The 23,259-nt window shown below is 53.1% G+C and overlaps 1 protein-coding gene across 1 annotated transcript in view; it reads right to left on the minus strand.

The window, feature by feature from the left end:
- The window catches only part of LOC101964942 (putative vomeronasal receptor-like protein 4), a 68,278-nt gene extending 60,126 nt beyond the window's left edge, over window positions 1-8,152 (minus strand). Inside the window, exon 1 of the mRNA XM_078036336.1 lies at window positions 8,141-8,152. Within this exon, the coding sequence (XP_077892462.1) occupies window positions 8,141-8,152 (12 nt within the window). The remainder of the gene's footprint in view (window positions 1-8,140) is intronic.
- Between the last annotated feature and the right edge of the window lie 15,107 nt (window positions 8,153-23,259).

The following is a 23,259-nucleotide window of genomic DNA, read 5'->3' on the forward strand; positions in this document are numbered from 1 at the left end:
CTTGAGTTTCCTGAGGTGCTGAGAATGTAATTCACAGCCACACACAGGGCCAAGAGTCTGATTCAGACACAGGTTTTACAAAGCACTTTACCTAAAAGGCACAGATTAGGCCTCTTCATTTCCATTGGAAACTCTTTTCTTGAGGATTCCCAAAGGAGTGCCCCAAGGCAAACACCTCCCTGACATTCAGGAGAACAGAACAATAGGGAGGAAAGAAGCCTGGAGAAAAACTTTTCTTTAATTAAACACTGGCACCTGTAGCTCCTAATCCTGCAACTTGGGTGGCTATCTATCCAAGCAGGGATTCTCCAGAGAGATCCTTACCAGTCATGCTAATTTTTGACTTTTCTGAGAGGCTTGGCATTCCCTTCAGCAATCCAGTCCATGGCCATGTCACAGAGCTTGATGGTGGTACCCATCTTAAACAAAAGACAATGAACCCCTTCAGAGAGTGGCAAAAATTCAGGAACAATACAGGAATTTAGGATCTTGGTAGCTGTTGCCCATCTACAAGGCAAGCAGCAGTCCATTCATAAATTGGCCATGAGGAGTCCTGCAAAGATTTCCACTAGACAGGACATATTCATGGCGGCATTCTTCTCTCTACTCTCTTTAACCACAAACCCAGTGGGATGCACTGACATAGAAAGACTCACTAGTTAAGAGTCTATTACAAACCAACAACAACAACAACAACAACAAATTTTTTCCTTCATGTTCTCAGAACATGAGACAAAACGACAAATTGAAACACACACCCACTAAGACACACAAACCACCCTTGCATTTGGTCTGCATCTATCCACTCTGTCCTCTGACTGGTGGGTGAAAATATGTTCCCCAGCAGTGGCCTTTCCTGTGTCAGCGCTGGTCTCCTTGGCCATCTCTGTGTAGTTATCAGGAGCCAGCAATGAGCCAACACTTCTTTCTCAGAAAAGGCCCCTGTTCAGACCATTCAAGGCATTTGGCTATCCACACATCACTAGGTGCCAAGAAAGAATGACTCTGGCCTTGGTACAGACAAACAAGTGAGCCCACTGGGACTGGAACTGCCTGTGGGTGCCTCGCCTCCTGGATCCCAAGTTCAGAGAGTTCCATCACCAAGGAAGTAAGGTGAGGTCACTTTCTTCAGGGAAGTGAATGAGATCACTGCCTTGGCAACCACTTTGCCCAACAGTTGTTTCCAAGGGTCCCATGAGATGGAGGCTGCCCTACCTTCCTGTGACATTTTCACAAGACATAAAGGTTTATATACCCTAGGAGCCGGGGATCAGCAACCCACACAGGCCTGACTGTGTCCATCTTCTCTGCATTGAGAAGAGAGAGGCTGTTTCAGCCACATCCCTTAATCCTGACTGGGTTTTTGGCCATGGAAGATGACTTTAGACCTCACAGAAACTACCTAGCTGCCTACATTTGCTCCAGGGATCACTTCTGCATCTACCTTTGAGCTTCTCAGCAGCTGTAGGATTCCCTACATACCTGTATGGCAAGATCAACTCAGGACCTGCTGTTCTGTGAAAATAGATGGAGGGAACAGAGTATGCTTAAGGGTCATATCAGGTTCGATTTGGGTTAGGAGTCATTCTGCTGGATGAATACGGGTATTGGGCAACTGGGATATTTATAAGAATGTAATGTGAAATGTAAGTATGAAAATAGAAAACTAGGTAGGATCTGAAGCACACAAGGGTGTTGGGCCCTTGACTTGAATACATAGTTTTGAATTATGTTCTGCAGAGCTGAATCCTCTAAATCCATATACAATGGCATAAGATCTTGTACCTGGAATTCTGAATGTAAAAGAGAACTTCCAGTGAAATTGAGAGAGTAGGCAGGATTCCAGTGTAGGGTAAGGAAGAAGAGTGAGATTAGGATTTGGACAAAAAAACCTTTTTGCAATCGAATGAATTTCTATTAGAGTGTAAAAGGGAATGTCAGCACACATGAAGAGTCAGTCACAAGAAGGCACTTGGGGAAATAGATATCAATAGGGATGTTAGGAGATCTGGAATGTACAAAATGAGTGAAGAGATCAGGGGTATTTTCAAAAGGGGGGTGGTTGAATACACTATCCTAGGAAGAAAAAGTGTATACTCACCATAGGACTGAAATTTGAAAACTATAGGCAACACAGACGTAGATGATTTTAGTAATCCATGCTCTCATTAAAATTAGGCTTTGGTAGAAGAATAAGATAAGTGTGAGTTTTGCATTTTGTGTCCAGAAGATGATGTGATGAAAGGAATACATGGAGCAGGTGACATGCGTATTTCTTCCACCATTTATGGGAGCATGTTTGGAAACCCTATAATTTAGAGTTTGGGGATAAAAAGAGGTGGACCCTGGGTCTACCTATATATAGAGAGATGATGCATGAATAGACCATAGGGTGAATAAAAAATACAACAGGTTACTATTTTAAATAATGGATTGAATTGATATTTTTTAAAATACATTAAAGCTGGTATTCACATACAAACATTCAATCCAAATAGTCATACATCTAGTGGTAATATTAGGGCTACTAATTATACCAAACTGTGTTTGAGTTTTGCTTCAAAAATGATGATGGAATTCAAAAGTAATGTGTTCTAAAAGAAATCTCATGAAAAAGCAAGTAAAGCAACATGGAGAAATACATGGGTTCTGAAACCGGGAGTGAATGAAAGTGAATCATATGCATATCAACTTGTGAATGTTGGATGAAATGATACATCCTATGATGTATCATTTCTGAAGAAATAGAAATTTAACAATTTTGAATAAAAATTTACTTCAAAATACACATCATGTCCCATATGAATATACTTTCATTGATGTTAAACTGGGTCACTTACTGTAGAAATATTAGGGTTACTACTCAATATTCATTGAAGTTCATTTTGAGTATTCAGAAATGCATATGTATGTCAAGAAAATGAATATTTCTGAGAAATATCTTGTGAAAAGTTGATTATAAGTCCACACAGGTGGACATGAAAAAATCAGGTACTATAAGTATATGACACCTATATTTCATGTTTGCAAATCCATACTATATATTTAATATATTAAAATGTAATAGTACATATGCCAATCAAAATTCCTGAGGGGATATATATCCTTCACATATGTAGCCAAAATATTCATTTTCCTCTACATTGTTTCATGTATAAACTTGTTGAAGTATAAGCTCACCACAGCTTGAATTTTCAGTTACCTCGGTGTATTAGGGGGCAGTGATATCTTCAAGAAATTTGTATTTTCCAAAGTCAGAGTACTCTCAAGAATATACCTGTGATGGCAGTAGGATTATATATGTGTACATACAAATATACATTGTGACCCAGGCAACAGAGACAGGGAGTCAGGAAGTTACATATTTGTTAATTTTGAAAATTCATGGAGAAATAAAAGGAGAAAAATGTGTGAGAGGTTGTATAATATGTATCTCTGATGAAGCAAAAGGCAAGTCCAAGTATACACCGTGCCCCCATCAAATGCCTCTACTTCTATTCCTTTAGGATTATTTTTATGCATTTTACGATAAGTAGTCAGAGTCTAGTAGGTTATGCGTTAGTGTCAGAGATTCAATATTTCAAATGGCGAAACAGAAAATGAGTCTAATATATATGCGAACACGTGCCACATAAAAATCTTCCACTGTCATCCACCACAGTGCCTCGACATTACTATCACCCCAAATAAGACACAATAAGAGGAGAAGAGGAAAAAACTCTGTGAATACATATCTCTAATTGGAAATTCTGAGGCGCTCACAAACTTGGGTGTGGCAGAAGAGATCCCAAAAGTGGGGGACAGGGTAAACATTCCACAAACATGCAACATTGCTTGCCTAATGACTTCTTGACTGTCTGCCTCTGACATTTGTGCTCTAGAAATATAGCTTTGTGCTTTAGCTTCCTTTGCAGTGAGACCATGAAAGCTTGGTCTCAGTATATGTGAACAGTAGGACATGGTTTCATGTTTTTCAATAGGAACAAGAGGCAGCAGAGCTGAATCCTCTCTTTGTAGGTGTTTGTGGCCATTGGGGTATGAATGTCTCCCTGGGTGAATTGTGAAGCCTTTGGCTCAGCCTCCAGTTTTAATGGCATTTCTTGCAGCTTCCCTGGAAAATTGGTGTTTGTTTTTGAAATACATAGAGGTCAACCGGGACACAGTGCTGGAGGGAGCTCTGTCACGTGGGGTGAGTCAGGGTCTGAAGGAAAAAACACAAACTGGGCTGCTACCCCATATATCTTTCCCACTTGAGTGTAGCAACTTGATTCTGAGCATCGTACCAAATCCTCTCCCCACAACAACATGCCTTTATATTTTAGAGTCTGCTGGCTACACCTTGTCAGTCACATGTCATTTGGAAACCAATGACAGAACCCCAGGGGCCCACCACAGATCTTGGTCACACACCAGCACTCCATTGCTCCAGGCCAAGTTCTCTGCTGGCTCCTACTCACTGGCATCTCTGTTCTTCACCATGGTCATGAATTCCACTCAGTCAAAAGGGGCACTCACTGGTTCAGTCATGATGAGCAACAGGAAATCTAAAGGTTCTCCAGGGGTTTCTGGTCATGGGATTCTCAAAAACTTCATGGTATTGGCCTAGCCATATGTCAAGAATGCAGAAGTTGGCACTGTGGGTTTTGATTCATTCAGGAGCCATTAAGTGTTAAGGAATCTCCTTTCAGTAAAAGCTCTGTAGATCGCATGCAGGTAAGGCTTTTCTAGGTGTGGCAAAAGGTCACAGAAATCCAGGCCCATTGGGGTGTAAAATATGAGATTCATGTGAGTTTGGGCTCTGAACTATAGCTGAAAAGGGTTTAACAGCAAAATCATGTGAAATCCTGGCTGAGATTCCCAGTGCTGTGGACAAAGCCACCCTCGGCCTAGATCTCGGTTTCCAAAGGCTCCTCTGATGCCTGGCCTTGTAAAATCTCAACACAATTCATGGCAAGACATCTCTGAGATCAGTTCCAGAACTCAGTCTCTAATGGCATCACACCAGAGTTCAAGCTTTACCCAGTCATCTTTTCAAACCACCAGAATAACTGAGTATACATAAAATCACGGGGAAAAGAATCATTTCATAATGATAGCTCCATTAACTCTGACAGGGTCTTTCAGCACAATATTCTAAAAGATTTGTAAAAATTCATTAGGTTTCTCTATAACACTATGATGTGGACTTATTATTTCTTTTCTGCAGATGAGGAAACTGAAGCACAGAGAGATGATGCACTTTGCTCAACATCATGCACCTGGTGAGTTATGGTTGGAAGCTGTGCAGCTGTGACTCCAGAGTATGGCTGGTGTCTCATAATAAATAATAAGAATTGGGAGTTTTCTCTGCTGGCTATCTCTGCTGGCAGCTCCTCTTTTCACCCAGGTGCCATCTCTTTCCACTATCAGTTTAGGAGTTTCTGGTTTCTCATCTTGGGGTGAAGCCCCTAGCAGCACCTCCCCAACCGTAAGAATCTTCTAGGCAAATTCATGGAACTAAGGCCAGGTGATTATATCGGATGTCAGGACTGCTGTAGTGGAGGCAAAGATGGAGTCATGCTGGACTTTCATTTCACTGGATTTGAACTGGAAATAGGCAGTTTTGGAAGTACCCAACACCTTGTCCCTGCAGAGGGAGACTGGCTACTGGAATGATTATGAAATCTGCATTGAGAACAACCAGAACTGCAAAGTGGGTCCTGTTGGCATCCAAAAGCCTAAATCAAGCTGGGCCTGCTGCTGAAACTTGTGCTTCCACGTTGCACATTTAGAAAATCTTTCCCTTTACTGTTTAAGTTGGTTAAAGTCTATCTTCTATCATTGTAATGGAAAGAGCTCTACCTGAGAGAGGCTGGCCCCGCAAAAAACATGGTTTGGTCCAAATAATAACCCAGTGCTACCCATAAATAAAAGCCCATCTGCATGCTCCATATGCTCCAGTCCCAGTTACACAAATCCCAAAGGCCATTTCCTGGCCAAAACTTCCTCAGGATGCACCAGGCAGAATAATCTGTCACTGCTCTTGGTTGTGACCATATAAAACTTGTAGCTACTTAGTACTTATTTTAATCTACCTTGAAATACACTGAGGCATATCTAAAACTCATTCATCAACATTTATCAAATGCTTCTGATGTGCTACATCTTCTTTAGGGCACAGAAATTTGGGCAAAATAATGTCAATCAATATCTGAGTCTTACTAAGTGTTGGGCACTCTGCTTGGGACCTAGCAAGCTTCAGTGATGTCACTGCATCTCCCCAAAACCCCAATAGATAAGAAGGGTCATGCCTGAGGAAATAATGATGGAGCACCAAGATTTCAAAGCTGCAAAAGTGGCAAGTTAGTTATAAAATGAAGATGTAAATTTCTACAGACAAAGTTTTAGAACTTGTCTCACTGCACAAATCCTGCCAGCTTCACAAATTCCTAGTCCAGAAAGAGGATATAAAAAAATCTATAGGTATTAGAGAATTTTACAAAACATTTTTAGACTGTTATTCACCTTCTGATGAACACATGCATACACCAAATTTGGAGATGTTTTATCTATTTCTGTACCTCTAGTCCAGCTTCTTTGAGAGGCTGTGAAGTGTTTGATTCTCTGAGGCTGGAGAGATGGAGGACGTGGACTGTGTGAAATTTTTTTCTGAGAGTAGAGAAGGTTAGAGACCAGTGAGTAATCTGCTATGGCTTAGGTCTGCAACATCTACCCAGTGCCCATTTATTAAAGGCTTATTTCCTATCTTGGTGCTTTTGGGTGGTGGTTATGGAGCCTTTGAGAGGTGGGACCTAGCCAAGTTTAGGGGAGACTGTAATCCCAGCTATTCTGGAGGCTGAAGTAGGAGTATCACAAGTTCAAGGCTAGCTTTGGCAACTTAGCAAGACCTGATTCAAAATAAATGTCAAAAAGCACTGGTGTATATCTAGGTGGTAGAACACCCTTGGATTTAATCCATAGTTGGAGAGCATGACAGAGAGCAAGAGAGAGAGAGAGAGAGCGAGAGAGAAAGTAGGCATTGTAGGTAACTGAAGGTGACCCCCCAAAAAGGATTGTAGAAACCCAGTATTTTTCTGTCTGCCTCTGTTACACTTGGCCTTGAGTAGAAGTCTTTCCTAACACAAGTTTCAGTCTGATGTCCTCCCTAACTACAAGCCCAAATGCAACTAGGCAACCAGTCATGGACTCCAAAATTGTGAGCCAAAATAATCCTTTTCTTTCAAGGAGCTGTGGTGCATGCCTATAATCCCAGTGGTTCAAAAGGCTGAAGCAGGATGATTGCAAGTTTAAAGCCAGCTGCAGCAAAAAGCGAGGTACTGCACAACACAGTGAGACCCTGTCTCTAAATAAAATATAAAATAGGGCTTGGGATCTGGCTCCATGGATGAGTGACCCTGAGATCAATCACTGGCATTCCCCTCAAAAACAAAAGCAGAACAAAAAAAGAAGTCCTTTTATCTTTATAAATGTATTAACATAGGTAATTGTTAAAGTCAAGGAAAGCTGACTAACACAAAAACGAATGTGAATTTGTATGCTGAAACCTGGTCTTGACAGAGTATGTTTCCTTCAGACAGTCTTGTGATGTGGACCATCTTAGATATGGTCTACTGGAATAATCTAGAGGGCATGAATACCCATCAGACACTTGGGAAGGTGGACCACCAGAGTCTGCAAAGAAAGAAGGAATTCTTAAGCTGGCCAGAGCTGCAGCTGCCTCAGGGCTGGTGGCTCCTTCTGTGCATTATTATTATTATTATTATTATTATTATTATTATTATTATTATTATATTAGTAGTTGAACACAATACATTTATTTTATTTATTTGTATGTGACGAGACCCCTCATACCTGGGTGAAGGGGGAAGATCAGATATGGCCACAAAAAGGGTCCAGAAAATCCCTCCATCTAAAGGCAAGACCCCTCCAACCTAGGTGCGGGGGGTGGGGGGTTGGGGGGTGGTGGTGGTGGTGGAAATAGGGTATGGCCACACCCAGGATCCAGGGAACTCCCCCCTCTAGGGGCAAGACCCTTTGAACCCACATGTCGAGAGGAGCTCCCCCCACATCCAGGGTGGAGGGGACTCCTCAACCTAGGAGCAAGACTCCTCCAACCAGGGAGCCAAGGGTGATCACTTACGGTCACACCCATGGTCCAGGGGACTCTATACTCTAGGGTAGAGACCCCTCGAACCATATGCTGGGGGGGAGAGAAGGTATAGCTGCTCTCAGGGTCCAGGGACCCTCCCCTTCTAGGGCCCAGTCTTCTCATACACGGATGCCAAGGGTAGATCAGGTAAGCCCACACCCAGGTTCCAGGGGACTCCCCACATAATGGTTGAAATCTCTCAAACTAGGTACCGGGTGTAGACCATATACGGCTGCACCCAGGGTCCAGGGAATGCCCCTCTCTAGGGACGAGACCCCTTGAACCCGGGTGCCATGGGAGATGATGTACGGCTACATCCATGGTCCAAGGGACTCCCCCTTCTAGGGGAGAGACTCCTCAAATCGGGTACTGTGGGGGAATTCATTTTTCACCACACCCAGTGTTCAGTGGACTCCTCCTTCTAGGGATGAGTCCCCTCAAACCCCATGCGAGAGGGAGATCAGGAATGGCCACACCCAAAGACCAGGGGATGGCCCTTCTAGGGGTGAGACCTCTAGAACCCGGGTGCCGAGGAAGATCAGGTACTCTTGCACCCAGTGTCCAGGGAACTCTCCCCTCTATTAGCTAAACCCCTTGAACCTGGGTCATGGGGGATATCAGTTATGGTATTGCCACACCCAGGGTCAAGGGGACTTTACCCTCTAGGGACAAGACCCCTAGAACCTGGGTATTGGTGGGAGATAAGGTATGGCCACACCCAGGGTCTAGGGGATGCCCCAATCTAGGAGCATGTCCCCTGGAGATTGGGTGCTGGGGAAGATCAGGTAGAGCCCCAACCAGGGTCCTGGGATCCCCCTCTTTAGGGGTGAGAACCCTCGTACCCAGGTGAAGGTGGAAGATCAGGTACGGCTGCACCCAGGGTCCAGGGAACTCCTTTCTATAGGGGCAAGACCCCTCGAACACGGTGCCAGGGGAGAGCAGGTATGGCTGCACCCAGGGTCCAGGGGACAACCCACTCTAGGGGCGAGACCCCTCAAACCCAGGGAAAATCAGATACGACCACACACAAGGTCAAGGGGAATCCCCCCTCTAGGGGAGAAAACCCTCGTGTATGGGTGCCTGGGGGAGACCAGGTAAGGTACAGCCCAACCAAGGTTCCAGGGGGCTTCCTCTTTAGGGGTAAGACCCTTCATACCCAGGTGAAGGGGGTAGATCAGATACGGCTGCACCCAGGGTCCAGGAACTCCCCCCTCTAGGTGTGACACCCCTCGAAACCATGGGGAGATCAGGTACCACTGCACACAAAGTCGAGGGAACTTCCACAACTAGGAGCGAGACACCTCAAACCCTGGTGAGGGGGCAAGATCCCGTTTGGCCACACCCAGGATCCAGGGGACCCCCCAAACTAAGGAGGAGACCCATTGAACCCAGGTGTCAGGGGGAGATAAGTTACGGCCACACCCATGGTACAAGAGCCCCCCCCCCCCCCCCCCCCCCCCGCTCAGGGGAGAGATGCCTCAAATCAGGTACTGTGGAAGATCACGTACGGCTGCATCCCGGGACCGGGGGAACCCCCCTCTGGGGGCGAGATCCCTGGAACCCAGGTTCTGGGGAAGATCAGAGATGGCCCAGAGTCCAGGGAACTCACCCCTCCAGGGGGGAAACCCCTTAAACCTGGGTCCCTGCGGGAGATCAGGTATGGCATGGCTGCACCCAGGATACAGGGGACTTCCCCCTCCATGGACCAGACCCCTCCAACTCGGGTGTCTGTGTGAGATTAAGTACGGCCACACCCAAGGTCCAAGAGATGCCCCACTCTAGGGGTGTGACCCCTGGAATTTGGGTGCCGAGAAAGATCAGGTAGGGCCCCACCCAGGTTCCAGGGGTCCCCCACTGTATGGGCGAGAACCCTCCTACCCAGATGAAGGTGGGGAAATCAGGTAAGGCTGCACCCAGGGTCCAGGGAACTCTCCCCTCTAGTGGCGAGACCCCTCGAACATGGTGCCCAAGGGAGAGGACGTAATCCAGGGTCCAGGGGACGTCTCCCTTTAGGGGCGTGACCCCTGGAACCCAGGGGAGATCAGGTACCACCACACACAAGGTCGAGGGGACTCCCTTTTCTAGGAGCAAAACCCCTCGACCTGGGTGCAGGGAGGAGACAAGGTATGGAATGGCAGCACCCAGGGTCCAGGGGATCCCCCCTATAGTGGAGTAACCCCTTGAACTTGTGGAGAGATCAGGTATCACTGTACACAAGGTCGAGGGGACTTCCCCATTTAGGGGCGAGACCACTCGCAGCCAGGTGACAGGGCTAGATAAGGTTCTGACGCACCCAGTATCCAGGTGACTCCCCCCTATAGGGACAAGACCCCTTGAACCAGGGCGTCGCCCTGGTACCAGGTGCCATGGGGAGATCAGGTACGGCCACACCCAGGGTCCAGAGGACTCCCGCCACTAGGAGGGAAACCTCTCGAACCACGTGCCAGGAGGAGATCAGGGAAGGCCGCACCCATGGTCCAAGGGATGCCCAACTCTAAGGATGAGATCCCTGGAAATCGTGTGCCGGGAGAGATCAGTTACTGCTGCACCAAGGGTTCAGGGGACAACCCAACTAGAAGAGAGACCCCTCGAAGCTGATGCTGGGTTGAGATCATGTATGGCAGCAACCAGGGTCCAGTTGTCCCTTCATTAAGGGGCGAGACTCCTGGAACCAGGATGTCGGGAGGAGATCAGGTACTGCCTCACCCAGGGTCCAGGAGACTTCCCCCTCTAGGGACCAGACCACTCTGACCAGGTGCTGGGGGGAAAGGAGGTACAACCGCACTAAGGGTCCAGGGGCACCCACCTCTAAGGACGAGACACCTCGATCCCGGTGCAGAGGGAAGATCAGGTATGGCCGCATCCAGGGTCCAGGGAACGCCCCCCTTTAGGGGCAAAACCCCTGGAATCTTGGTGCCTGGGGGAGATCAGGTATGGTACAATCGCACCCATGGTCCAGGGGACTCTGCCCTCTAGGGATGAGACCCCTGACACTCGGGTGTTGGTAGGAGATAAGGTATGGCCGCACCCAAGGGCCAGGGGATGCCCCCCCTCTAGGAACGAGAATTCTTAAATCAGATATGCTGGGGGAAGATCAGGTATGGCAGCAACCAGGGTCTGGCCGTCTCCCCTTTAAGGGATGAGACCCCTCGAACACGGATGCTCGGGGAGACCAGGTAGAGCCACACCCACGGTTTAGGGGACTTCCCCTTCTAGGGGCAAGACTCCTCAAACCCAGGGCCAAGGGGAGATCATGTACGGCCACACCCAGGGACTAGGGGAAAACCCCCACTAGGGGAGAGACCCAGCAAACCCGGTGCTGGGGGAGATTAGGTGCAGTGGCACCCAGGTTCCAGGGGACTCGCCCCTTAGGGATGAGACATTTGGAACATGGGTGACAGGGTCAATGAGGTACGGCCTCACTTAGGTCCAGGGGAGTCCCCCCTCTAGGGGAGAGAACCCTGAAACTTGATGCCAGGGGGAGATCAGGTGTGGAAGCAACTCTCGAACACGGAACTTTGGGTAGATCATATACAGCTGCACCCAAGTCCAGGGGGCTTCCCCCACAAGGGGCAAGACCCTTCGAATCAGGTGTCTTGGGGAGATCAGGTACAGCTGCACACAAGGTCCAGGGGAATCCCCCCTATAGAGGTCAGACCCCTGGAAATTGGTTGCTGGTGGAAGATTAGGTAGTGTGGCACCCAGGGTCCAAGGGACTTCTTCTTTAGAGATGAGTCACCTGGAACCCGGGTGCTGGGTGAGATAAGGTACTGCCACACCCAGGGTCCAGAGGACTTCCCCCTCTATGGGAGAGACCCCTCGAATGTGATGGCATGGGGAGATAAGGTATGGCAGCAATCAGGGTCCAGGGGTGCCCCATAAGGGGCGAGACACCTCGAACACGGATGCCAGGGGGAGATCAGGTAATGCCGCACTCAGGGTCCAGGGGACACCCCCCTCTAGGGTAGAGACACCTCGAAACAGATGCCGAGAGATCAGGTACAGCAGTACCCAGGGTACAGGGATGCCCCACTCTATTGGCGAGTTTCCTCGAACCCGGATGCTGGGGATAGATCAAATATGGCCACACCCAGTGTCCAGGGGACTCCCTACTTTAGGGGAAAAACCTCTCAAACCAGGAGCCGGTGGGAGATCAGGTACAGCCGCACCCAGAATCAAGGGAAAGCCCCTCTCTACGGACAAGACCCATTAAACCCGGGTGCAGAGGTAGATCATGTACGGCTGCACCTAGGGTCCAGGGGCCTCCTCTCTCTAGGGTAGAGGCACCTCGAACCAGATACCAGGGGTAGATGAGGTACGGCACCACCCAGGGCCAGGCATGCCCCCCTATAGAGGCGAGACTCCTGGAACCTGGATGCCTGAGGGAGATCAGGTACAGCCACAGCCAGGATCCGAGAGACTCTTCCCTCTGGGGGAGAGACCCCTCGAACCCGGTGCCAGGATGAGATCAGGTACCACTGCACCCAGGGTCCAGTGGACTCCCCCCACTGGGTGCGAGACTTCTCGAACTTGGTGCGGGGGGAGATCAGATATGGCTGCACCCTGAGACTAGGGAACGACCCACTCTAGGGGCGAGACCCCTCGAACCTGAGTGTCAGGGGGATATTAGGTACGGTCGCACCCAGGGAACAAGGGACATCCCCCTCTAGGGGTGAGACCCATGGAAACTGTATGCGGAGGAAGATCAGGTACTGCCGCACCCAGGGTCCAGGGAACTACCCCCTAAGAGGCGAAAGCCCTCGAAACGGTGGCGGGCAGAGATCAGGTATTGCAGCACCAAGGGTCCAGGGACTGCCCCCTCTAGGGGACAGACCCCTCGAAACAGATACTGAGAGGAGATCAGGTATGGCACCTCCCAGGGTCCAGGGATGCCCCCATGTATGAGCGAGTCTTCTGGAATGCAGATACCGGGGTTAGATCAGATACAGCAGCACCCAGAGTCCAGAGGACTCCCCACTTTAGGGGTGAATCCTCTTGAACCAGGTGCCTGGGCGAGATCAGGTACAGCCGCACCCAGGATCCAGGGTAAGCCCCTCTGTAGGGACCAGATCCCTTGAACCTAGGTGCAGGGGAGATCAGGTACAGGCGCACCTAGGGTCCAAGGGCTCCTCACTTTAGGGGAGAGACCCAACGAACCTGGATGCCGGGGTGGAGATCAAGTAAGGTACATCTGCACCCAGGATCCAGGGGATGCCCTTCACTACGACGAGACCCCTCGAACCTGGGTGGCATGTGTAGATCAGGTACTGCTGCTCCCAGTGTCCAGAGAACTCCCCGCTCTAGGCGTGGGACCCCTGGAACCCGGTGCCGAGGGGAGATGAGGTACGACCGCACCCAATGTCCAGGGGATGCCCCCCTCTACAGGTGAGACCCCTCTAACCCAGTGTCATTGGGAGATCAGGTATGGCCACACCCAGGGTCTAGGGGTTCCCCTCTTTAGGGTCGAGACACCTCAAACCCGGGTGCCAGAGGAAGATCAGGTACGCCTGAATCCAGGGTCCAGGGGATTCCCCCCTATAGGTGCGAGACGCCTCAAATCCCAAGGGAGTTCAAGTGCCACCGCACACATTGTCTAGGAGACTCCAGCTTGTAGGGGCGAGACCCTAAACCCGGATGCAGGAAAGAGATAAGGTATGACCACACGCAGGATCCAAGGGACACCCCTCTCTAGGGAAAAGACCCCTTGAAGCCGTGTGCCAGGGGAGATCAGGTATGGCCGCACGCAGGATCCAAGGGACTCCCCCCTCTAGAGTAGAGACCCCTCAAACTCGGGTCCCAGGGTAGATCAGGTACAGCCGCACCCAGGATCCAGGTGACTCCCACCTCTAGGGTCGGGACCCCTCAAACCAGGTGCCATGGGGAGATCAGTACTGCCGCAAACAGGGTTCAGGGGACTCCCCCCTCTAGGGCAGAGACCCTTCAAACCCAGGGAAAGATCAAGTACTGCAACACACAGGGCCAAGGGGACTCCTTCCTCCAGGGGCTAGAGCTTCGAACCTGGGTGCTGGGGGGAGATCATGTACAGCCGCAACCAGGGTCCAAGGGACACCCCTCTCTAGGGAAAAGACCCCTTGAAGCCGAGTGCCAGGGGAGATCAGGTAAGGCCGCATCCTGGGTCCAAGGGACTACCCCTGTAGGGGAGACACCCCTGTGACCCGGGTGCCAAGGGGAGATCAGGTACTACCGCACCCAGGGTTGCATGGACTCCCCCATCTAGGGGCGAGACACCTCGATACCGGTTCGGGGTGGAGGTCAGGTATGGCGGCAACCAGGGACCAGTGGACACACCCCCTCTAGGGGCGAGACCCCTTAAAACCAGGTGCCAGGGGGACATCAGGTAACGCCACACACAGGGACCATGGGATGCCCCCTCTAGGGGTGAGAACCCTGGAACCCAGATGCTGGGGAAGATCAGGTACACCCGCACCCAGGGTCCAGGGGACTCCCTCCTCTAGGGGTGAGACCCCTCCAACACGGGGGGACATCAGGTACCACCGCACACAACGTGGAGGGTACTCCTTTTTTTTAGGGGGAAGCTTCCTGGTCCCTGGGTGCAGCAGTACTTGACCTTCCCTGGCACGCTAGTCCCAGTGGTCTCACCTCTAGATAGGGGTATTCCCTGAGTGCGGCCATACTTGATGTCCCTCTGGCACCAGGTTACGGGGGGGTGTCCCTTGGTGCCTGGGTGCGGCTGTGCCTGATCTCCCCTTGGCAGTTTGTTTGAGGGGTCTCTACCCTACAGGGGTGAGTCCCCTGGACCATGGGTGCAGCCTACCTTATCTCCCTCCAATACCCGGGTTTGAGGGGTCTCCTCCCTAGATGGGAAATCCCCTGGACCCTGGGTGCTGCCGTACCTGATCTCCCCCCCTCCCCGTACCAAGGTTCGAGGGCATTCGCCCCTTGAGTGTACAGTTCCCTGGAACTTGGTTGCGGCAGTACCTGATCTTCTCCAGTGTCTGGGTTCCAGAGGTCTTGCCCCTACAGGGGGACGTCCCCTGGTCCCCGCTTGCGGCCGTACCTGACGTCCCCCTGCCACCAGGTTCGAGGCATTTCGCCCCTAGTGGAGGGCGTCCCCTGGTCCCTGGGTGCAGCAGTTCCTCATCCCCCCCCCTTGCACCGTGTTTGAAGGGTCTTTCTCCTAGAAAGGGGAGTCAACTGGACAGTGGGTGTGGTGATACCTGATTTTTCCCCGGTACCCGGGTTCGAGGGGTCTCTCCCCTAGAGGATGGAGTCCCTTGGGCCTTGGGTACAGCCGGGCCTGATCTCCCCCAGCACTCGGTTTCAAGGCATCTTGTTCCTGGAGAGGGGCATCACCTGGACCCTTGGTAGCTGATCTCCCTCCGGCACCTGGTTCAAGGGGTTTCACCCCTAAAGTAGGGAGTCCCCTGTACCCTGGGTGTGGCCTTACCTGATAAAACCTCCACATCCGGTTATGAGGTGTCTGGGCCCTAGAGGGGAGGGGTCTCTTGGCCTTGGGTGCTGTCGCACATGATCTCCCCCTGGAATATTGTTCGAGGTGTCTCTACCCTAGAGGATAGAGTCCCCTGGACCCTGGGTGCAGCTGTCAGTGAACTTCCTCGGCTCCCCGGTTCAAGGGGTCTTGCCCCTAGGATTGGGAATCCCCTCGACCCTGGCTGTGAAGGGAGCTCTCCCGAGACAAGGGTTCGAGTGTTCTCGCCTATAGAGGGGGGGAGTCCCCTGGACCCTGGGTGCGGCTGTCAGTGAACTCCCTCAGCTCCATGGTACGAAGGGTCTTGCCCCTAGGATTGGGAATCCCCTCGACCCTGGCTGTGACGGGAGCTCTCCCGAGACAAGGGTTCAAGTGGTCTCACCTATAGAGAGGGGGAGTCCCCTGGATCCTGGGTGCAGCCATACCTGATCTCTCCCCAGCACCTACGTTCAAGGGTTTTCACCCCTAGAAGGGGGGGGGTCCCTTCGACCTTGTATGCAGTGGTACCTGATCTCTCCCTGGGTTGGAGGGGTCTCACCCCTAGATGTGGGCATCCTCTGGACCCTAGGTCTGGCCATACCTGATCTTCCCCCTTCACCCGGGTTCTAGGGGTCTCGCCCCTAAAGAGGGGGGCCACTGGACCCTGGGTATGGCCATACCTGATCTTCCCTGGAACCTAAATTCAAGGGCTAATGCCCCTAGATGGAGGGCATTCCCTGAACCCTGGATGCAGCCATACCAAATCTCACACCAACACCCGGGTTCCAAGGGTCTCAACCATACAGAGGGGAGTGCTCTTGATCCTGGCTGCAGCCGTACCTTAACTGATCTCCCCCCAGCACCAAGGTTCAAGGGGTTTCACCCCTGGATTGGGGAATTCCCTGTACCCTGAGTGAGGCCGTACCTGATTCTCCCGGCACACGGTTTACAGGGGTCTCACCCCTAGAGTGGTTCCTCTCCTAGTCCCTGGTTGCAGCCATTCCTGATCTCCCCAGATCACCTGGTTTGAGTTGTCTTGCCCCTAGATGGAGGAATTCCCTGGACCCTGGGTGTGACCGTACCTGATCTCCCCACTTCACTCAGGTAAGAGGGGTGTTACCCCTAAAGAGTGGGACCCCAGGACGCTGGGGGTGGCCATTCCTAATCTTACACCAATCTCTGGATTTGAGGGGACTTGTCCCTAGAGAGGGAAATCCCCTGAATCCTGGGTACAGCCATATTGTACCTGATCTCCCCCCTCCCCCCGGCACCCAGGTTTGAGGGGTTTTGCCCCTAGAGAGGGGAGTCCCCTGGATCCTGTGTGCAGATGTACCATACATGATATACCCCAGTAACCTGGGTTCCAGGGATTTCTCCCCTAGAGGAGGGTGTCCCTTGGGCCTGGGTTCAGCAATGCCTGATCTCCCCAGCACCCATGTTCAAGGGGTCTCATCCCTAGAGAGGCCGTGTTCCCTGGACCCTGCGTGTGGCTGTAGCTGATCTCCCCCCAGCAGCTGGTTTGAGAGGTTTCGCCCCTAAAGTGGGGAGTGCCCTGGACCCTGGGTGCAGCCATATCGGGTCTACCCCTGGCACCTGGGTTCGAGGAGACTTGCCCATAGAAGGGGGCGTTCCTGGACCATGGGTGCTGCTGGACCTGATTTCCTCCAGGCATCTGTTTCAAGGTGTTTCTACCATAGAAGGGGGGGGGGATTCCCCTGGACCATGGGTGCTGCCGAAGCAGATCTCCCCTGGCTCCTGGGTTCTAGGGGTCTCACCCCTAGGTTGGGCAGTCCCCTTGACCCTGGCTGCAGCGGGAGCTCCACCCGACCCGCGGGTTCGAGGAGTCTCTCCCCTAAAGTGGAGAGGCCCCTGGACCATGGGTGCAGCAGTACCTGATTCCCCAGGCACCCAGGTTGGAGGGGTCTCACCCCTAGACAGGGAAATACGTGGACCCTGGGTGTTGCAGACCCGTGTCCCAGGGGTCTCCTCCGTAGAGGAGGACGTCCCCTGGTCCCTGGGTGCTGCTGTACCTGACCTCTGCCCTGCATTGTGTTTGAGGGGACTCACCCCTAGAGCGGGGTGTCCCTGGACCCTGGGTGCTGCCGTACCTGATCTCCTGCTGCGATAGGGTTTTCTTGGGTCTCTCCCCTAGAGTAGAGAGTCCCCTGGTCAATGGCTGTAACGGGAGCTCCCCTGACAACCAGGTTCGAGGGGTGTCTCCCTTAAACTCTGGGAGTGGCTGTCCATGATCTTCCCTAGGCATCCAGGTTCGAAGGTGTCTCCCATAGGGAGAGGAGTCCCTTCGACCCTGTGTGAGGCAGTACTTGATCTTAACCTGGGTTCAGGAGGTCTCTCCCCTAAAGGGAGGATTATCCTGGACCCTGGTTGCGGCCATACCTGATCTCCCCCTGGCATCCTGTTTGCCCGTCTTGCCCGTATTGGGGGAGTCCCCTGGACCATGGTTGTGGCAGTACCTGATATCTCCCTTTCACCTGGGTTCGAGGGGTCTCCTCCCTAGAGGACGGAGTCTCCTGGACCATGGTTCCAGCTGTATCATACCTGACCTCCCCCCCAGCTCCCAGGTTCGAGGGGCTTTGCCCCTAGAGGGGGGAGTTCCCTGAACCCTGGGTGCATCAGTACCTGATTTTACCCAGCAACCGGGTTCCAGGTGTCTCGCATCTAGAAAGGAGAGTCCCTTTGTCCCTTGGTGCATCTGTACCTGATCTCGCCCCCACACCGGGTTTGAGGGGTCTCACCCCTAGAGGGGGGCGTCCCTAGACCCTGGGTGCTATGGTACCTGATCTCCCCCCGCATCGGGTCTGAGGGGTTTCTAGCCTAGGTGGGGATTTCCTTGGATCCTGGGTGTGGCCATACATGTTCTCCCCCCGCGACCCGGGTCTGAGATGTGTCTCCCCTAGAGGGAGGTGTCACCTGGACCCTGGGTGCGGCTGTACCTTATCTCCCCCCATCACCTGCTTTCAGGGGTCTCATCCCTAGAGGAACTTGTCCCCTGGAACTTGGGTGCCCCTGTACATGATCTTCCTCCACACCCAGGTTCGAGTGATTTCACAACTTGAGGGGGCAGTTTCCTAGATCCTGGGTGTGGCAGTACCTGATCTTCCTTGGCACCCAGCTTCCATGAGTCTCGCCCCTAGAGGAGGGTGTCCCCTGTCCCTGGATGCGGCGGTACCTGATCTTACCCGGCACCCAGGTTCCAGAGGTCTCGTTCCTAGAGGGGGGCGTCCCCTGCTCTGTGTGTGCGACCGTACCTAATGTCCACCCAGGACCAGGTTCGAGGGGTCTCGCCCCAAGTGGGGTGAGTCCACTGGTACCTGATCTCCCCCCGCACTCGGGTTCGAGGGGTTTCTTCCCTAGAGAGAGGAGTCCCTTGGACCCTGGGTGCATCTGTACCTGATCTCTGTCCAGCATCTGGGTACCAGGAGTCTTGCCACTAAAGCGGGGCATCCTGGACCCTGGATGCTGCCATACCTGATCTCCCATGGCATCCAAGTTCCAGGGGTCTCGCTTGTAGTGTGGGGAGACCCGTCGACACTGGCTGTGGCAGGAGCTCCTCAGGCACCTGGGTTCAAGAGGTCTCTCCCATAGAGGGGGGAGTCCCCCGGATCATGGGTGTGGCCATACCTGATCTTCCCCCAGCAACGTGTTTGAGCAGTCTCGACCTGACAGGGGAGAGTCCCCTGGTACCTGTGTGAGGCCATACCTGATGTCCTCCTGGCACCCAGTTTTGAGGGGACTCGCCCCTAGAGAGGGCCATCACCTGGACCCTGGGTGCAGCCCTACCAGGTCTCCACACACACCGGGATCTATCCCCTTAGAGGGGAGAGTTCACTGGACCCTGGGTGCGGTGGTACCTGATCTCCCTCCCAGGGTTCGAGGGGTCTCACCTGTAGAGGGGGGAAGAGTCCCCTCAAACCTGGGTGCAGGCCTACCTCATCTCCCCCCGGCATCTGTTTCGAAGAGTCTCACCCCTAGGGGGTGTGTCTGGACCCTGGGGGCTGCCATACCTGAAATTTCCCCGGCATCTGGTTAGAGGCATCTCGCCCCTAGAAGGGGGTGTCCCCTGGTCCCTGGGTGCGGCTGTACCTGATCACCCCAGGCACCCGGGTTCCAGGGGTCTCACCACTAGAGGGGTGATTCCCGTCCTCCGTCCTCCTTGTGTGCTGTGGAACCTAATCTCCTCAAGGGTTTGAAGGGTGTCGAACCTAGATGGAGGCGTACACTGAACCCCGGGTGCGGCAGTACATGATCTATCCCAGCAACCAGGTTCCAAAGTTCTCCTCCATAGAGGGGGCGTCCCCTGGTCCCTGGGTGATTCAGACCTGATCTCCCCATGCATCTGTTTGGAGTGGTCTCTACCCTAGAGGTGGGAGTCCCCTGTACACTGGGTGTGGAAGTACCTGATCTCCTCCCAGGAGGGGTCTCTCACCTAGATTAGAGAGGTTCATGGGGTCTCCCACCAGTGGGGGGAGTCCTCTGGACCCTGGGTGTGGCTGTATATGATCTCTCCCCTCATCCGGGTTAGAAGGTCTCCTCCATAGAGGGGGGAGTCCCCTCGACCCTGTGTGCGGCAGTACTTGATCTTTACCTGGGTTCCAGGGGTCTCGCCCCTCGAGGGGGGCGTTCCCTGGACAAAGGTTGCTGCTGAACCTGATCTCCCCCACACCATGTTTGACGGTCTAGCCCCTAAATGTGGGAATTCCCTGGACCATGAGTGCGGCCGTACCTGATCTCCCCCCGGCACCTGGTTTGAGAGGTTTTTCCCCTAAAGTGGGGAGTCCCCTGGATCCTGGGTGCAGCCGTATCTAATCTACCCCGGGCATCCATATTAGAAGAGATTTGCCCAGAGCGGGGGGCATACTGGGCCCTGGGTGCTGCCTGCCTTACCTGATCTCCTCCTGACATCTGTTTCGAGGGGTCTCTAACCAAGATGGGGGAGGCCCCAGGAACCCGGGTGTGGCCGTAACTGATCTCCCCCGGCTCCCAGGTTCGAGTGGTCTCGCCTATAAATTGGAGAGTCTCCTTGACCCTGCCTGTGGCGGGAGCTCCCCCAAACATGCGTGTTCGAGGGGTCTCTGCCATGGAGCGGGGAGATCCCTGGACGCTGGTGCAGCATTACCTGATCTTCCCCGGCACCTGGGTTCCAGGTGTCTCACCCCTAGATGGGGCGCTCCCTGTTCCCTGTGTGCAGTCGTACCTGATGTACTACTGGCACCCGGTTTTGAGGGGTCTCATCCCTAGAGGGGGAGTCCCTTGGACCCTGGGTGGGGACCTGCCTGGTCTCTCCCATAGAGGGAGGAATTCCCTCGTCACTGAGTGCGGGCACCTCATCTCCCCCCTTCACCTGGGTACGAGGTGTCTGACTCCTAAAAAGGGGGACCCCTGGACACTGGGTGTGGCCGTACCTAATCTCACACCAACCCTCGGATTCGAGTGGTCTCTTCCCTATAGTGGGGAGTCCCCGGGATCCTGGTGCAGCCACATACATGATCTTCCTCACGCATCTGGGTTTGAGGAGTCTCTGCCCTAGAAGGGGAAGTCTCCTTGACCCTGTGGGCGGAGGTACTTGATCTCCCTCTGGGTTCGAGGGATCTCGCACTTAGATGGGGGAAATCCCCTGACCCTGGGTCTAGGTGTATCTGATCTGCCCCTGGACCCCAGGTTCGAGGGATCTGGACACTAAATAGGGGGATCTTTACCTGTGTTAGGCGGTTCCTGATGTCCCCCTGACACCGAGTTTTGAGGACTCTCGACCCTAGAGGGGGGCATCCCCTGGCCCTGGGTTTGGCCCTACTTGATCTCCCCATTCACCCGGTTTGAAGGGTATCACCTCTAGAGGGGAGAGTCCACTGGACCCTGGGTGGGGTGGTAGCTGATATCCCTCCAGAACCCGGGTTCGAGGGGCCGTTCCCCTCTTCCTTGTGTGCAGTGGAACCTAATCTCCACCTGGGTTCGTGGGGTCTCGCTCCTAGATGGAGGAGTCCCCTGGAACCTGGGTGCGGCAATACCTGATATTCCCCATCTCCTGGGTTCCAGGTGTCTCCTCCCTACAGGGGGGCATCCCGTGGTACCTGGGCGTGGTTGTAAACCTGATCCCCCCCTTGCACGGGTTTGGGGGGTCTCACCCATAGTGGGGGGTGTCCCTGGACAATGTGTGCTTCCGTACCTGATCTCCCCCTTCATCTTGTTCTAGTGGTCTCTATTCTAGATGGGGGAGTCCCCTGGACACTGAGTGCCCCATACCTTATCTCCCCCCAGGACCCCAGTTCTAGGGTTCTCACCCCTAGAGTAGAGAGTCCCCTCGACAATGTCTGTGATGGGAATTTTCCCAGACACCCGGGTTCGAGGCATCTCTCCCCTAGAGAGGGGAGTCAACTCGACCCTGGGTGCCATGGTATATGATTTTCCCCCAGGTTCGGTGGGTCTCGCACCTAGAGTGGGGAGAACCCTGGACCCAGGTTGCAGCCATATCTATCTCCTCCAGCACCATGTTTGATGGTCTTGCCCCTAAAACCTGATATCACCTGGGTGCAAGATGTCTCGACTCTAGAAGATGGAGTCCCTTGGACCATGGTCGCTGTTGTACCATATCTGATCTCCCTCTGGCAGCCAGGTTCACAGGGTTTCGCCCCTAGGGGGGGAGTTCCCTGGATCCTGGGTGCCTCCTACCTGATCTCTCTCCAGGCACCTGGTTTGAGTTGTTTCGCCCTAAAGTGGGGAGTCACCTGCACCCTGGGTGCGGACGTATCTGATCTACCCTGGCATCCTAGTTAGAGGAGACTCGCCCGCCCATAGAGGGGAGAGTCCCTGGTCCCTGGGTGCTGTCATACATGATCTCTTCCCAGCATCTGTTTTGAGAGGTCTCTACCCTACAGGGTGGAGTCCCCGTTACCCTGGGTGCAGCCGTAACTATTCTCCCCTGGCTTCTGGGTTTGAAGGGTCTCGCCCCAAGAGTGGGGAGTCCACCCGACCCTGGATGTGGCCGGAGCTCCCCCTACACGCAGGTTCGAGTGTAACCCTGGATCATGAGTTTGGCCGTACCTGATCTTCCCCGGGCACCATGTTTGACCGGTCTCATCTCGAGAGGGGAGAGTCCCCTAGAAACTGGGTGCAGCCATACCTGATTACCCACGGCATCCGTTTTGAAGAGTCTCGCCCCTAGGTGGTGCATCCGTGGACCCTGGGTGCTTCCATACCTGAAATTTCCCTGGCATCTAGTTAGAGGCATCTCGCCCCTAGAAGGGGGTGGTCCCCTGGTCCCTGGGTGCAGCTGTACCTGATCTGCCCTGGCATCCGGGTTCCAGGGGTCTCACCACTAGAGGGGTGATTCCAGTCGTCCTTGTGTGCTGTGGAACCTAGTCTCCTCCCGGGTTCCGTGGTGTCAAACCTAGATAGAGGCGTCCTCTGAACCCTGGGTGCGGCAGTACATGATCTTCCCCAGCACAAGGGTTCCAAATGTCTCCTCCCCAGATGGTCCCCTGGTGCCTGGGTGCTTCTGGACCGGATCTCTCCCCTGCATCTGGTTCGAGTGGTCTCTATCCTAGAGGTGGGTGTCCCCTGTATACTGGGTGCGGCCATACCTGATCTCACCCCAGGACCAAGGTTTGAGGGGTCTCTCCCCTAGATTAGAGAGACCCCTAGA

This window comes from Ictidomys tridecemlineatus, unplaced genomic scaffold (genome assembly GCF_052094955.1).
Source record: "Ictidomys tridecemlineatus isolate mIctTri1 unplaced genomic scaffold, mIctTri1.hap1 Scaffold_320, whole genome shotgun sequence".
NCBI lineage: Eukaryota > Metazoa > Chordata > Mammalia > Rodentia > Sciuridae > Ictidomys > Ictidomys tridecemlineatus.